This window comes from Colletotrichum fructicola (genome assembly GCF_000319635.2).
Source record: "Colletotrichum fructicola Nara gc5 chromosome Unknown KSG_Nara_v1_contig10, whole genome shotgun sequence".
NCBI lineage: Eukaryota > Fungi > Ascomycota > Sordariomycetes > Glomerellales > Glomerellaceae > Colletotrichum > Colletotrichum fructicola.
The window spans coordinates 2,822,152-2,836,941 of NW_027094060.1; the positions used below are offsets into that span (position 1 = coordinate 2,822,152).

General features: G+C 50.5%; 5 protein-coding genes across 5 annotated transcripts; 3 read left to right on the top strand and 2 right to left on the bottom strand.

Moving 5' to 3' along the window:
• Window positions 1-154: 154 nt before the first annotated feature.
• On the bottom strand, window positions 155-454 carry CGGC5_v016304 (uncharacterized protein; the record flags this gene model as incomplete). Its single annotated transcript, XM_066153500.1, has 2 exons — window positions 155-170; window positions 255-454. 2 exons carry the CDS (start codon window positions 452-454, stop codon window positions 155-157), a joined length of 216 nt encoding a protein of 71 aa, XP_066007317.1.
• A 512-nt stretch (window positions 455-966) lies between these two features.
• On the bottom strand, window positions 967-3,621 carry UGT80A2-0 (Sterol 3-beta-glucosyltransferase UGT80A2; the record flags this gene model as incomplete). The annotated part of the gene is made up of 6 exons (XM_032026392.1): window positions 967-1,157; window positions 1,221-1,359; window positions 1,414-3,036; window positions 3,087-3,238; window positions 3,298-3,456; window positions 3,504-3,621. 6 exons carry the CDS (start codon window positions 3,619-3,621, stop codon window positions 967-969), a joined length of 2,382 nt encoding a protein of 793 aa, XP_031877163.1.
• Window positions 3,622-4,416: 795 nt separating this feature from the next.
• CGGC5_v016306 (uncharacterized protein) lies at window positions 4,417-5,688 on the top strand (the record flags this gene model as incomplete). Its single annotated transcript, XM_032026393.1, has 1 exon — window positions 4,417-5,688. One exon carries the CDS (start codon window positions 4,417-4,419, stop codon window positions 5,686-5,688), a length of 1,272 nt encoding a protein of 423 aa, XP_031877162.1.
• Window positions 5,689-6,723: 1,035 nt separating this feature from the next.
• CGGC5_v016307 (uncharacterized protein) lies at window positions 6,724-7,361 on the top strand (the record flags this gene model as incomplete). The annotated part of the gene is made up of 4 exons (XM_066153501.1): window positions 6,724-6,838; window positions 6,893-6,970; window positions 7,055-7,094; window positions 7,331-7,361. 4 exons carry the CDS (start codon window positions 6,724-6,726, stop codon window positions 7,359-7,361), a joined length of 264 nt encoding a protein of 87 aa, XP_066007316.1.
• Window positions 7,362-9,758: 2,397 nt separating this feature from the next.
• Window positions 9,759-11,164, top strand: CGGC5_v016308 (uncharacterized protein; the record flags this gene model as incomplete). Its single annotated transcript, XM_032026398.1, has 3 exons — window positions 9,759-10,059; window positions 10,115-10,179; window positions 10,235-11,164. The coding sequence occupies 3 exons, from the start codon at window positions 9,759-9,761 to the stop codon at window positions 11,162-11,164; spliced, it is 1,296 nt and encodes a 431-aa protein (XP_031877155.1).
• Between the last annotated feature and the right edge of the window lie 3,626 nt (window positions 11,165-14,790).

Sequence of the window (14,790 nt, forward strand, 5' to 3'; positions counted from 1 at the left end):
CGTCCAGACCATCGTATCCCTCCCAACGGGCCCCTCCTCCGGCGCTCAGAAGCAAGCTTTTTCGTTTCTTCGATGGACAAAGTGCCAATATTTCGCCCATGTGGAGTTACCTCTCAAGCTCATTCTCGGTCATGACTGCCCTTCGCGAACAATATCAACCATCTTGGCATCTGCGAGGTTGTGTTAGTCGAGCTGTCGGGTGATTGCCAAGCAAAGCGGGCGAGCTCAACGCCAAGCTCACGATCAGGACTGACGCTGGAGGGATGTAGTCCCCATTGGCCAATGGGGACGGAAACAGACGGTAGCCAAGGCGAAGAACCCCACGGCCAAGAGGTGCTAAAGTCGTGTTGGCTTCGATCTCGAGGGTGGTGAGGGTGGAAGTGGTCTTTGAGTATGGGAGGCTGAGTCGGCGGCGGCCCTCCGGGTTCTCAAACCCCGCCCGAGCCCGGGACATCAAGGTTCTCGGGACCGGGGTGCCGGAGGTGGAGAGCCCGCTTTTTGTTTTTTTTCTGTTTGTTTCTCGTTGCAACCCGACGGACTTTTGGCATCGGTTCATGCCTGTTTCTTTGTTTTTGCCTCGTCTTTCAGCTGTAAGGTGGTTGGTCGCAGGTGGGTGGCCATGGGGCGATGGTTCGTCCTCTGTTCTTGACGTATCCGTCCTCCCATCAGCCAGCCAGAAACGCTCCAGGCCCGACTCTGTTTCCAAGCGACTTAACTCTCGTCGTAACTCGTCAGACACTGGGTCATGGGCGCAATTCCAAACGGCTTAGATCGAACCATGAGCGTTGCGCCTTCTAAGTGATCCTTTTCCTGTCTTGCCCCAGGGCAATGTCTCTCACTTGCATGGAACCACCAAGTACATTCAGATACGCCAAGAAAGCCCCAGAAACGTGTAGTAGAAACCCAATCGCTTGGTAATGCTATTGTCTAAGTGGCCGCCCCAAATGATACACTCCGCATGCGAGTTTATTGCGCAAAGTAGGCATCAAACACCTGCAGGACCTTGCTTCCGGCGCGGGGGGAATCCTCGCGCTGCTTCCGCCGATTACGGTCTAGAAGGTCAGATTTTGCCTGCCACACCGTATGCCCGCGTCCCGTCCTCGACTTGAGGGATTTATGAATTCCCTGTGCTGGGTATGCCACCAGTCCGAACATCCCTGGTCATCACGGGTCAGCTCTGACCGACATGTTCGAGGATGGGACGAAGTTTGTTTACTTACCGGCGCCTGGTTTGGTAAAAAGACCGAGGGAGCCTGTGGCGACACCCTTCATCAGCCCGAGAGCCCCTCCCTCCTTTGCACCTTTGTAGGGATCGGTGAAGACACCGGTGATGCCGTCATAGAAGCCAGTTCCAAAGGTCTGTTGTCTCGTTAGAGGCAGTTACAGTTGGTTCTATCTGATGGTTCGACTCACCTTTGCAGCTACGACACCTCCACTCTTCCAGTCTTCGACCTTGCCATTATCACGAGGCTTGTCACCGAGGAGCTTCGGGACGTTGTGCAGACCTTCTGCGAGCGCAAGTGGCATGTCCACGAGGCCACCCTTAGCCACGGCTCCCGTCATGGAGGCGAATCCTTTTCCAGCAGCCAATGCAGCTGAACCACTGGCTCGTCCAGCCTCGTGACCAGAGGCTCTTGAGCGCTTGTATTCCTTCCATGGGTCGATGAAAGTGCCGCCCAACGCGACGGTGAAGTCGGTCACCGTCCCGAGGAGTGACGACGCACCACCGGTGATGGGGTCCCATCGCGTGACGTCGGTGTTGTACTCTTTCGTTCGGAGAGGCTTCAAGTCGGAAGCTTTGATCTTCTTCGCATCGATCAGGTATGTGACGGCTTGGTTTGAAAGCTTGAGGTGTTTGCGGCCAGACTTGCCCTTCACCTCGTACGTCCAGGCGGCGGGCTGTTCAGGCAGCATGTCGCAAAGAAGGCTGGCGGCAGGTATGTTGCGATGGAAAGACTCCACGGCAGTGTCCACGCCTCGTTCCCGTCGCATGATGTCAGCTACTTGCTTCACAGCCTGATTAGCCGCTGGGGATAAACAAAATTGGATTGCCTCAGTCAGGCGTTCCATACTGAGTTCCTTCTGGGGAATTGGCAGAGGCCCGGCACCCGCACCGGCAACGACACGACCCCAGAATGGCTGGTCTCCAAAGAATGGCACGATGATGGTCGGTCTGGCGTTGATGAGACCGCACGCCGTTGTCCCTGCTCCTCCATGGTGAACAACTGCTGACACCCGCTTGAACAGCCACTCGTGGGGGCAATCGCCCAGATAAAAGACGTCGTTCGTGTTGGGCTTGCCCTCGCCGAGCTTGCTCCATCCTCGAGAAATGATCACGCGAGTATTGCAAGCCTTTGCTGCTGCGATGATGATGTCTGTCAGTCGGGCGGGGTCATCTACCACGATGCTGCCGAATCCTACATATAGGGGAGGGGGGCCTGATGCGAGGAAGGCGTCTAGGTCGGATGGCGGGTTGAACGAAGGCTCGTCCCTCATGAAGAAGCCGCAGACGTCGATTTCCGGTCCCCAATCAGCAGGTTTCGAGACAACAGCCGGTGACCAGCAGTAAGTGTGCGGGATCTTCAGAAACGTGGTGATGCCCGGTCCCATACTTGCTGGTATCGCCGCGAGCTCGAGGTCTTTGCGTCTCCAGGCGTTGATCACGTCGCCGAGACCTTGCCATGTCATCAACTCGACGACTCCGTACGAGAGCCAGTTTGTCGTCTGAGGCTCGAGGTTGTCGCCACGTTGAATGTTGGCGAGTGGGTGCGGAAAAGCGCGGGTGGCAGTCCATGGCATGGTGAACATGATATGGACGGGTATACCTAATGCTTGAGCGCAGTGAACGTGGGCGAAGCTCGGAGGGTTGGCGATGATGGCGTCTGCGACGAATGGCTCTTTGCTGATGGGGTCAGGCTCGATGCACGACTGCCAGCACCCGTGGAGCATCTCTTTCATCATGGTGCGCTTCCTTCCAACATCACCACCCTTTAGTGACTCCATGGATGGGATCAATCCAGGGTTGCGGACCATGTACTTTGATGGGGTCAGTCATATACACCGCAGATGGTAAGGATTTTTCATACCGACATCAGGTCTGCGGGATCGCCGCCAATGGGGAAGAACTCCAAGCCAGAGTCCATCACGAACTTGGCAAAGGTATCGTGGGTTGCGAGCCGCACGCGATGGCCGTATCTGCGAAGAGCTGTGCCAAGAGCAATGAAAGGCTGGACATCGCCTAATTTGCAGCAAGTCAGTACGATTGTTTCCAATTGTTGAATAATTCTATTCACTCACCACGACTGCCGACAACTTGAATTACGACATTGAGAGGAGGAACCGTTTTATCGTTGAATGTCGGCGCAGTGGCATCGTCATCATCTGGGAAGGGTGGAAGCTCCTCCGCAAGCTTCTCAGGATACTCAGACTGGAAGTCTATGTTAACCTGACCATCGGCTGGTTGACGGTTAGTAAAAAGCACCACATGGCAGCGATGAGCCTACCAGATATGGCTGCGGCGCTAGAAAGAAGCGCGCCTGATGAGTGAAGCTCATACGGAGGAGGGCTGTCGCAAAGCGACTCGTCCGACTCGGAGCTCATGGGCTTCTTGGAATCAGACATGTTGGAAAGACGAATTGCACCAGTGAGACATCGCTATTCAAGGCTTGAAGGACCTGGCGAAAGGTTTATATCACATTCCGTGTGGCTAGGATAGTGTCCGAAAGGAGTGTCAAGCCACCCCGGCGGCGTTTCCCTCAGCAAACGGCACTCGAAAGCGGAGATTTCAGCCATTGCCGGAACGCCGCCGGGGGCTGACGCCTTTTCGCTACAGTCCTAGAGAATTGCATCGCCCACTCATGACGAATGGCAGCAGCAAGGAAGGATTCCTCGCTGGTTCGGGATGGCCGTGTTCGGCGCGGGATACGTAGGCAATGCACGTGGAGATGGGCGTGGGGTTTCGACGTTACGAGGGCCTCGTAATCCTCGGCTTCTGGGATGTCATCGCCATGATACTTCGCGTTAGTCGTGTTATTACATTGCATTCGGGACTAGCCCGCTTGTCCCGCCACAGTGGCTTCGTTTGGCGCGTATTGACAGAAGCTATGCGCGGCTGAGGATGTTGGGGTTGGGTTGACGGAATGACAATAATTTTGGACGGAATTATCGCCGGATTCTTTCGGCTTGAACGCACGGTCCCGTCTGGCAAGCTCGACCGCCCATCGGATGGAGCGGCCCGGGGGTGTTTGATCGCATCCCGTAGCCACTGAGCAACTAAATTTACAGGGGATTCTACCCAGCATGGCGGATACAGGGCAGAATGCTGCGGCAAGATGTCCACTCGAGCCTTGGAGTAACTTCTTTGTGGGGCATACACAATCATCACAAACAAAACACTAAAGTACCACTAGGTCTAAAATGACGACACATATTGAAGATGAAATTTACTGGGATTGGAGTGATGATGGCTCAATACCCAAAGTCATCAGCCAAGTACGCTTTATAGTGCGAAATGCCGCGCAAATCAGCAACATACGAAGTGTGACGCTGCGGGGCACGCGTAGCACACAACGCCTTGGGCGAGAATTTTGCACCCAGAACTTCGACGAGGAGGAAAGAGCTGTTCTCGGATCATGGCTGGCCAACTTGCAGGACGAAGCTACTGCAGAGCTTCAACTGCCAGATGTCATAGCTGCTGTCGTGTCTCGTCTTTCATCATCGACAACCCTAGAGATACAGACCTTTGACCGAGCCAGTTACGATGACGGAGGCAAAGCTCGCCCTCCCGGAGACCCATTCCTGTGCACCTTTGGGCAGCTCATATCCTCCTCCAACAACAGCTCCGTTCTCAACAGCGTTGAAAAACTTGAATTGAGCATACCGATCCCTGACGTTGATCTTACGAAGGATTTCGGATGCTGCGTCTACTCAGAATCCATCCTGCCTTTCTTCGGCCTGCCTTCGATCAAGACGATTGAGCTGCATAGGGTGGATGACGGCGGAAAGCCGGTTTCATTACCCACAGCACCGACACTGAAGAGCTTGGTCTTGAAAAGATGCCAACTCATAGAAGATAACATTGCCACAATCATTCGAAATTCCCCAACTCTCGAAGTCTTGCGAGTCGATATCGCTATCGACGCCGACTGCGCGAAAGGATGGCTAAACATGGAAAACCTGCAAACTGCTCTGGCACCTCTAAAGGAATCACTGAAGGAACTATCGCTGTCATTGACCTTATGGTCGTCAACGACCATCGACTGTGGCGGGCCAGGACCCTGGGGCATCCGCGGTTCGATCGGTTCGCTGGAAGATTTCACCAGTCTGACTCACCTAACCATCTCTTTGCCCGTTCTTCTTGGCTGGAAGATGCAAGGCGCCGCTGATATCATCGATGTTTTGCCGGAAAGCCTCGAGGTGCTAACAATCACAAACGAGATGGCTTCATGGTGGAAATATGAGTGGGATGATCTCAACTGTGAAGGCGGTTATGCTGAGGCGGCGAGATGGGAGACCCTGGAATGGAAAATTATGGAGTTTTTGGAATGTCGGCCGCCCGCGTTGAGAGAGCTAAGAATGAAGATCGGTGAGATTGCCGGAGAGGAGGAGAGGGCTAAGGAGTTGAAGGCGAGGCTGGTCGATACGGGCCGTCCTGTCGGGGTCAACGTCACTGTCGAGTACAAAATATAGACCAACAGATTCGAATCTGTCGACATGCAAGACAGGCTTCCACCGACCAATACAAAAAGGGCCTCGTATATGGAACTCTTTATACTTATGGCTGTGAATAACGTCAGCCTCATTTCCGTTACCTTGACATCTTGCTAACTCATCTGAGTTATTATGCTAAGATATTGGGCATCGTCCCTGTTACCATGGGGCTTCCTTGACTTCTTCTTTAGTATCCTTTGTATTCTCCTTCTCGTTGTCGTTGCTATCATCGTCGTCGTTGTCGTTGTCGTTGTCATTGTCATTGTTGATCACCGTCCGGATTGCCATCAGCATTCGCACGAATAGCCAAAGTCTGGGCAATGAGGGGGATTTGGACTCCAGCCCACCATGTGCATGTCAGAACCGCAGCCACTTTACAAAACATTTGCGATGGCACAGCTGATTGGAGCATTAAATGCCGCAACTCCTGCCCGGTACCTTTCCTACAGGCACACACGTCGCAGACTCCAATCACCGATTCTAAAGACCAATACCTTCTTCCAGTCAAATGATCGAATGTGTCATCCCATCCCCCCAAATAAGAAGAAATGGGTAGCGAACTTGGCATTGCTGACAACGCACATTGCAAGTGGGGACGGGAGGCCTCGCGTCTATGTTATATGTGGCGACTCGCCGGCATGTAGGCAGCCTAGCCTGCTCGCTCACCACTCCTCATCTCGTCCAGCCTATATTCTCGATGACATTTCCTTCAAATACGAAGACACTATGCCCACCACAGCCACTGGGATTGGCCCTGTGCAGTTATGCACTTCATGCCAACTTTTTGAATGGCCGCAACTCCCAATTGCTGATAGGGGTTATGATACTCACCCAGATCCACCCCATAAAACTTTTAGTCTACTTGAAGAATCAGCTGTTGCAGGTTGTACACTTTGTCAACTCTTCTGGTGTTGCATTGTCAACAGCGAAGAAGTTGCAACAGAGCAGGACGTGAGGTGTCTTTTTGATGCTTCACTCTCAATAAGTTATCATGGGCACAGAGGTGGCATATTGATGAACTTGGCAGTGAAATGCACCTTAGTTACTTCCTCGAGCATCATCCGTTTCGCCCCCTTGGAAGCCGATGAACGAGACAGGGTGGACATATTAGAGAAACGGCAAGTTCAACGTAAGCTAAGAAAGTGCCATGGCGGGATCACACACTCATAAACATGCCTTCCAGGTTTCTCTCCGGAAACTATTTCCGATGATCTGGGAAGACTGGTCAACGACCAAATCCTACCGTGGATGAAGGATTGCTGTGAGCATCGAGAAAATCATAGCAACTGTGGACCATCGAGTGGCACCACAGTCTTCCCAACACGACTGATTGACATTGGTGAAGCTGAGGACGATTTGATTCGACTCATCGAAACAAACCATAAGTCAGTGACGAATCCGTATTTGATTCTCAGCTATTGCTGGGGTCAGAGTAACGAGAGCGCCAAGACGACCCGAGATAATCTGGAGAGCCGTTTATGCAGATTCTCCATGCAAAGTTTACCTAAGACCATAAGGGATGCAATCATACTGACAAGAATGATGGGCTTTGGATACCTCTGGGTTGATGCAATTTGCATCGTCCAAGCCACGAAAGACGATCCCGGAGACTTCAAACTAGAAGCCATAAGGATGAGGGACTACTACGCTAATGCACAATGTTGCATATCAGCCTCACTAGCGCGCGATAGCTCGGAAAGCTTTCTCACTGAACGACCACTGAGCAAATTCCCTGTCCCACATGGCATCACTTTGAAGCTAGCATCCAGCACAACGTCAGAATCAGTGGTTTTGAAGGTCGGAGAATCGGATATTGACCTGGAGAGTGTACGCTCGGCATCACCGCTAATGGAACGAGGATGGTACATCCAGGAGTTGGTGCTTTCTCAACGTATAATGCATTGGACTTTGAATGGAGTTTATCTCGAATGTCAAAGCTCCAATTTCTTTGAAGGCAGGCTTCAGGGATTAGAATGGCGCCATACTAAGCCCCGAGGAGCTCTAGCAGTGCCCGATAGTGAAGTTCTCGCCTACGCTGGCTGGTGCAAGCTTATCGGCATATATTCCTCGAAGCAACTTTCATACGAAAGCGACCGCCTGTACGCCATTCATGGGATTGCGAGCCTACTCGTCCAGCGCTGTGGGGCTGAGTATTTTCATGGAGTGTTCCGAAGTAGCCTCGCACAGGGACTTGCATGGTCCCATACGTCTCATGATCTGCTGGAGAACGATGAGCTGGACCTGAGGATACGAGCACCAAAGCATGTCGACACCCAGTTTCCCACCTGGAGCTGGGCTTCGAATTGCGCGGTCTTTTTTCATGAAATCGAAGATGTTGGGTTCGTCCGTGACGACCACCCAAAGCGGCCGCCCCAATTCCCTGTGCATGCCGGAAATATGTCCTTAACGGAAGACATTGATTCTAGACTGTACATCAGAGCTGCATTGATTGCGTTCTCTCTGCAAAGAATAAACAATCAACTCATCGTCTCTACTAAGGATCGGCGAGCGAAGAGGATTAATGGCCAAGCTCATGGTAGATTGGATGCTCAGCGCTCCGATCAAGATGATACACTGTACGACTCATTTCTAATGGGTTTAGACGAAGGCATTGATATACTATGGTTAGCCCTAGGCTTGGATGCGGATCACGACGACTGGTACTGGTACATTGGGCTACTAGTGTGGAGACAGGGGGGACACTTTACCAACGATATGGGCTTTTGCAAATTAGTTGGCGTACAGACGATGTTGAGGACCTTTTTAATACAGTTGAGGAAATTATACTAGAATAGGCGAGAGCTGGGCAACGAATTACCTACAGTATTTAGACTGTCTATGCATCCTTTTCCGATGACGATTATTACAGCTGATGCGGACTGACAGATGACAAGGACAATTGGAAATTTCAACAGGTATTGCCCAGTCCTAAGCCTATCAAGTGCAGACTGATTTTCATCGTGATGCTGCTGGTGACAAAGTTCAGAAGCAGGCGCACGTAGCTCTCAGACATCTATCCTCCATGGCTTCACCCACACTTCCACATAAGATGGGTATGTATGTAAACCCGTCGGTGGTGCCTCGCAGCCTTCATAGGAAAAGCAAGTGTTTCAACAACAACGTCATCCTGTAATTATTCAAGCCAGCCATGGCTTACGACTATGACCTTTACTAAGACCTACTATCAACCCCAATCCATCACAGAGTCTTCTATCCCAACTTCACTCATGTTGAGTCTTAGGCAGCACCTGGTCCTATCAGCGCTGGATATCACAGGCAACTACAGATCAAGAACATCTTTTCTAGCAAACGTCTTTTTTTCAAAACTGTTGATGATTCTTCTTGGTTGAATTGCAAGCAAAACTTTGCTAACGAACGGAAAGCATCATGCGCCAACAACCTTATTTCCAATGAAACTGGTACCGAAAGGTGGGAAGCGTGCTTGTGTGCTAATAAACTACAGAGCGATATGAAAGTCTAGTAGATCATATATCTGTCGTAATTTTAGGGGGGGAAGAGGTCTTGGAGGTGCGGCTCAATGCCCGGGACCATATCGTCGGAGACAATCTCGAGGCTGCAGCACGAGCGGTTCGACAGCAGAAACGCTCCACATAACCTCGCCTTACTCAATTGAGATATGAGATCACAGTAGATTAGCAAAATAATCTTGATAGCAGGAAGGCGAGCTGCTTTGGCAGGAGCCCTACTATTCGGGCGGATAGTGAATACGTGGGACAGCAGCGACAGTGACGACGATGACAACGATGACGACAGCGACGGCAACGACGGCAACGACGGCAGCGAAAACTGGATATTCTAACGCCTAGGCTTGACTTTGAACCTTCAGGCTGAACTCACAGGGTGTTTGCATATCAGAGAGGTCATTTCAAGGTAGGGACTTTAAGGTATCTAGCGCAACACTTTTATTGGTTTCGGCAATTTCATCACTATGATCTCCGACACGCGTACGAGGGACAACAAAATCAACACCAACCTGCCGCAGCAAAGACAACTACCATATCGACTGTTTTCGGAACTTTTTTCAAACCATGGACGGTCACATTGATTATCTAGACGACGGCAAAATTACCCTGGAGCAAAGACGCGAGGTGATGAGGACCTTTGATCACACTCTGCACCATGACAAGGACCTCGAAAGAATGTTGTTCTGGGCTCATAACAAGAAGACGGTCACATCTGCGAATTGCTGGGCGGTTTTGTTGACCATGAATTGGAACGAACTCGTCGCATTCCAGTGTTCTATGCGCACTAGGGCTGCGAAAGAGAAAGAGGGCAGGCTCAGCGCTTTCCTGATGGCTGTCCGCAACGTAGGCGAAGTGATATGGTGGAGTGAGTCTATCGACATCACCGATCGCACGCTCTTCGCATGACTGACATCTTGCAGTGAGTCAGACGGACAGGTCAACAAGAGAGCTAGATTTGGTGCGCAATAATCCGCAGAGGGAGGCGGTATGTAGTTTCTATGATTCTGTCATTTTCGATCCCTATACTAACCTGCTCAAAGACCCTAAGCCGAGACGGTTTCCGATGTGTTCTTACCTACCAGAGTAGCTACGAGTATTGCCATGTGTTCCCATTCTCCCCACTTTCGCGACGCTCGGAAATCCAGGCTAACGTCGTCGAACCTCTCGGGGCCATTCTGAGCATAGATCTCAAGCACAAACTGATGGAAATCCTGAATCGGAAGGCTTCGGAAGGCGAAAAGACTGCACCTGGTGATTTCGATCTACTGGACTCCCCTGCAAACAAAATTACTCTGAGCAGCTCGCTTCGGAAGATGTGGAACAACAGGGTATTTGGCCTCGAGCCTGTTCGCCAACGACATGAGTGTGTTACTATTCAAGAGCCCGTTGCTGAGGAGAAACCTGGGACGGGGCCATCCACTGTGAAGAGAGCTGCTGAGGCAGCTAAAGACGAGTCGCCGCATAAAAAGGTTACCGCCAAAGGTGACAGGAGAGGGAAGGAGGCCAAGTTTTCCAGCAAGAAGAAGCTCATGCATGGGATCGAACTTCGTTTTCATTGGCTTCAGAAAACCAAAATGGGAGGGTTTGACGACAGTCCTCCCACAATGGATGCAGACCCACGCCAGATGTGGAAATGTTGGGATCACGAGAACGAGCTCGACGTCGCAGTTCCATTGAAGAACGGCCACACCTTCACCATCTGGTCCGAGGATCCTCAGAAGGTCCCCAACTGGGAGCTTATGACTTTTCAATGGCTCCTGTTTAGACTGCATCGATTGTCTGGAGCCGCTAACGTCAATCTTTACGCCCCTCGGGAGGAGCAAGAAAAAGACAAGACCCTAGTTGCCAAATTCATCCAGGCGAGGCGTGAAGCAACAGAGATGGTCGCAGAGAGGCTGGGAGTGGATCCTGACAAGCTTTGGTCGGATCCACGGGGTCCTTACTACTGTATACCAGCCGACGACAACTAGAGGCTGCCTTATTGATAGACTTGACTGCTACTGATGATGGGTGAGGTAGTTATCGTTTACTGTTGCCGCCGACCCACGGTATCATGGCCAAGGTCAACTATGAGTCGCTAAGTACAAACAGAGGCGACGGCGACGGCGACGGAGAAAGCAATACCAAAGGCAACAACAACTATAATTAAGAGGCCGAAAGTCGTAACTGCAATACAAATAAAATGAATTGTCGTAAATATACCGAATGAGAACAAATTACGCCGCGAAGATCGCAAAGCTCTGTTTGAAGCAAACCTGAAGTGCACTTATCGCCAACTCGTATTTCCTCCATGTTTGGAACTCCCAGTTGCCACTTCTTCATGCTAAGCCCGAACTAAGCGCGATTACTCGTCGTCGTAATCCTCATCTGCCGAACCTAAAGGATCATCCTGTTGGTCTGAGTGACTTGCGTTTCTGAGCAGAGTTGACGGCTGAGAGATAGCAAATGACACCGAAGTCTCTGACAATCCCCGGGAGACCATGGTTCTTGAAGCCATTGACAAATAAAACTCGTCGTCAGTGATCTCTCTCAGTCTCTGTGAAGACCTGAATGGGACCGTCATAAGAACATTGAAGTTCGGTCTCATGTTTTCGTCGGTGACTATGTCCTGGATGCGCCGCATGACAACCTTCAGGGCGGCAAACATGCCATTGTAGTCCACATCATACGTGGAAACCCCGTCAATAATGCAATAGACTCTGCTTCCTTCGTCGAACTGCTGTAGAAGATCCTGCAATAGATCGCATAGCTTTTCCAAGTTGTAATGTTCCAGGCCTTGAGAGTACCCCCTGGAATTCAGGAAGTTCAAATCGTACCGCCCACTCTCAACCAATGACATAAGAAGTTGCAAACTGAGCAGCCGCAGCATCCCATTTGGACCATTCCAATCATCTTGGTGCCAAGAAGCATGTAGCCCACAGTAAAACTGTATAATCACACAATCGGGTTCCATGCTACTCAGGGTCAAACAAAGATTGCCGCACAGGGAGGAAAGAGGTGAGATAGCGCTTCGAGCGAATTCTTGAATGTTCCCATCGACAAGAATCATGTCTGAGGTGCTGCGATGCATCCAATCGAAGAATCGGTCTTGGTGCAGTATTAAGTGAGCTTGACTCTGAGCTCTTGGGCCGAACTCCGATGTCGCTGTAAGGACGCTGTGCAGCTCAGCTGTCCGCACATTCAGCACCTCAAAATTGAGAGGACCTTGGGCAAGAAGCATTGCACTCGGGTTGGGAGCGATGAGGATCTTGAACAAGCGATCAAGAGAAAACGGGGCCCATGAACGCTCTTCTCGTACTGACAAATCAAAGTCAGATATAATGCCTGTCTCTTGTTGTCTCAAAAGGGACTCAAGCCTGGTAAGAGTAATCTGAAACTCTACAACTGAAATCAGCGTGACTGACATGATCAACCGGAGAAATTTGCTTACTATTGTGATGTGCACGGAAGTTGTCCTCATAATTCGCTCGGATTTTGTTGGCCAAATCCACCATGACATCTTGGGTCCGTTGAACACTCTCCAGTGTTGACATCTGCATATTCTGCCTCTTATCGATATTGCCCACGGCTTCTCTTATTTCGATAGCCTTCCAACCAATGAACTGGACTTCACCCAATACCTGGCTTGCGTCTTCTCCAGTCTTCTTGATTGTGGCGTCTCGACAGTTATCCACCGTCACCAGAAGAGCCTTTGCTCTTTCACTAGCCTCCTGTAGTATTTCTTGCACATCTTTCGGCTGATTCTTGTTCCGCGTCTTCAGAGACCCTTGTGATGTGCATATTAGTTAGTCCATCTTTGGTGTTCTTGCTGTGGTGCTGACTTACATTCGCTCTTCTTTTGGGTTTCAACCAGTATCAAAAGCTCATGGATAGAGTTCACAATTGCCTCGTACACATCTGCAGCGCAACGAGAGACGACAGAATCGGCTTGAAAGTGAGTACCTTTGGAGCTGGCATCTCCCAGTATGTTCCGGAGAGAAATGAAAGCGTCGAATATCTCTTGCCTCTTATTGGAATGTTTTCTCGCGTACTAAAGTCTCCTCAGCGGAAATCAATTCGAAATAAAGATGATGCCATACGTCCAAGAGTAACGCAAACCCCGACTTGACGACGCATAGCCCAAAGTCATCTGGTATCAGATTGATCCATGGATCGATAGTGTCTGCATGCTTTCCGACACGAAGCATCATTCTGTCGAAGATATCATATGGGCCATTATCTGACCCAGCGGCCTTCGATTCCGCTACTGCGAGATCGTCAAACAGCGCCTTCCACTCTCTATGAGACGGGTTTTCTGCCCAGTCGAATCTGGCATCTCGATTCAAGTACCGCTGAAGTAGTGGCAGAAGCTTTCTATGGTTATTGTTAAATTTAGTCAAGCTCCGAGCCTAGTTTGCCTACTTATAGTGACCTGAAGATTCTACCAAGGCGTCATCGCGCACAGTGGATTCCCCAAACAAGCCTTCGTTGCTGGGTCTTTGAAAGTTGATGAACGACTCTTGTGCTTTGCGTCTAATGACCAACGGGTTGGCCTGTAACTCCATTTCCCCCTCCTTAAGAGATTATATTATTCCGTTGAATAATGAAGAAAAATGGTCTGTCGTGTCAAACAGCGGGTATCGGGCAGGTTTGGGAGACAAAAGGGGAAATGCGGCTCGACAATTTTCACACACTAACGTGCCTTCACATATAACTAAGGATGCCTATTGGCGTCTTTTGCCACGGCCTGTTGGAAGAAACTTTCTGCTTGAAATGCAGACTAACTACCTACCCTGTGATTTCTTGGCCTGATCAAATTCCGCCAATGCCTGTGTACGGATTGTCACACAAACGCAGCCCGCAGCCTGCACATAAGCAGCGAGCAGGCTGGCTGCATGCAGTCATTGCGATGAAGTAAACGGATACGAACTAAATGACATCTAGACCGGTAAATCTAAAGCACAAGAATGCTTCGGTCTCGAATTGTGGACTCAAAAGTCCCATGCATTGTGGCAAGGCAGTCTGAGTGGTGGCCTTGGATACCCCCCCCTTTCCTCTCTGCGTGTCCCACACGAACTGCTGTCACACCGATAACTGATCCAGCGATTGGACGTATTGAATGTATTTTGTGACAAATAGCCATGGAACATATCTGTGCCAATCTTCTTGCCTTATCAGTACTTTCTCCGGGGCTACTAGGCTGCATGCTCTAGCCGACGGCGCGGGGGCTTCTCGGGGTTGATGTAGAATTACCTTATGTAAAAAGGAAAGTATGGAAGGAGAGTCATACTGGAAGCGCCTCGGCTCCAGTGCCAGCTGCGATCTGATCTGCGTCGTCCTATTTTGCCTATTACTACCTTGTTCCCATAAACAGCTCAACTCTCATTAAATCTCAGACCACTTGATCGATTTTACATGATACTCCAGTTCTTCCTCCTGAGGATTGACACAAATTTCTTGCTTACTCGGCAATCACTGCTGGTTCGCCATTCCTGCCCAGTCATCACAAGCGGTTTACTGACCAATTCCATAGAGCCAGCTACCTTCGCCTCCTGAGGAGTCTCACAAAACGAATGCCTCTTTGGATTAGGCGCCTTGATTTCCCCATTGTTACACC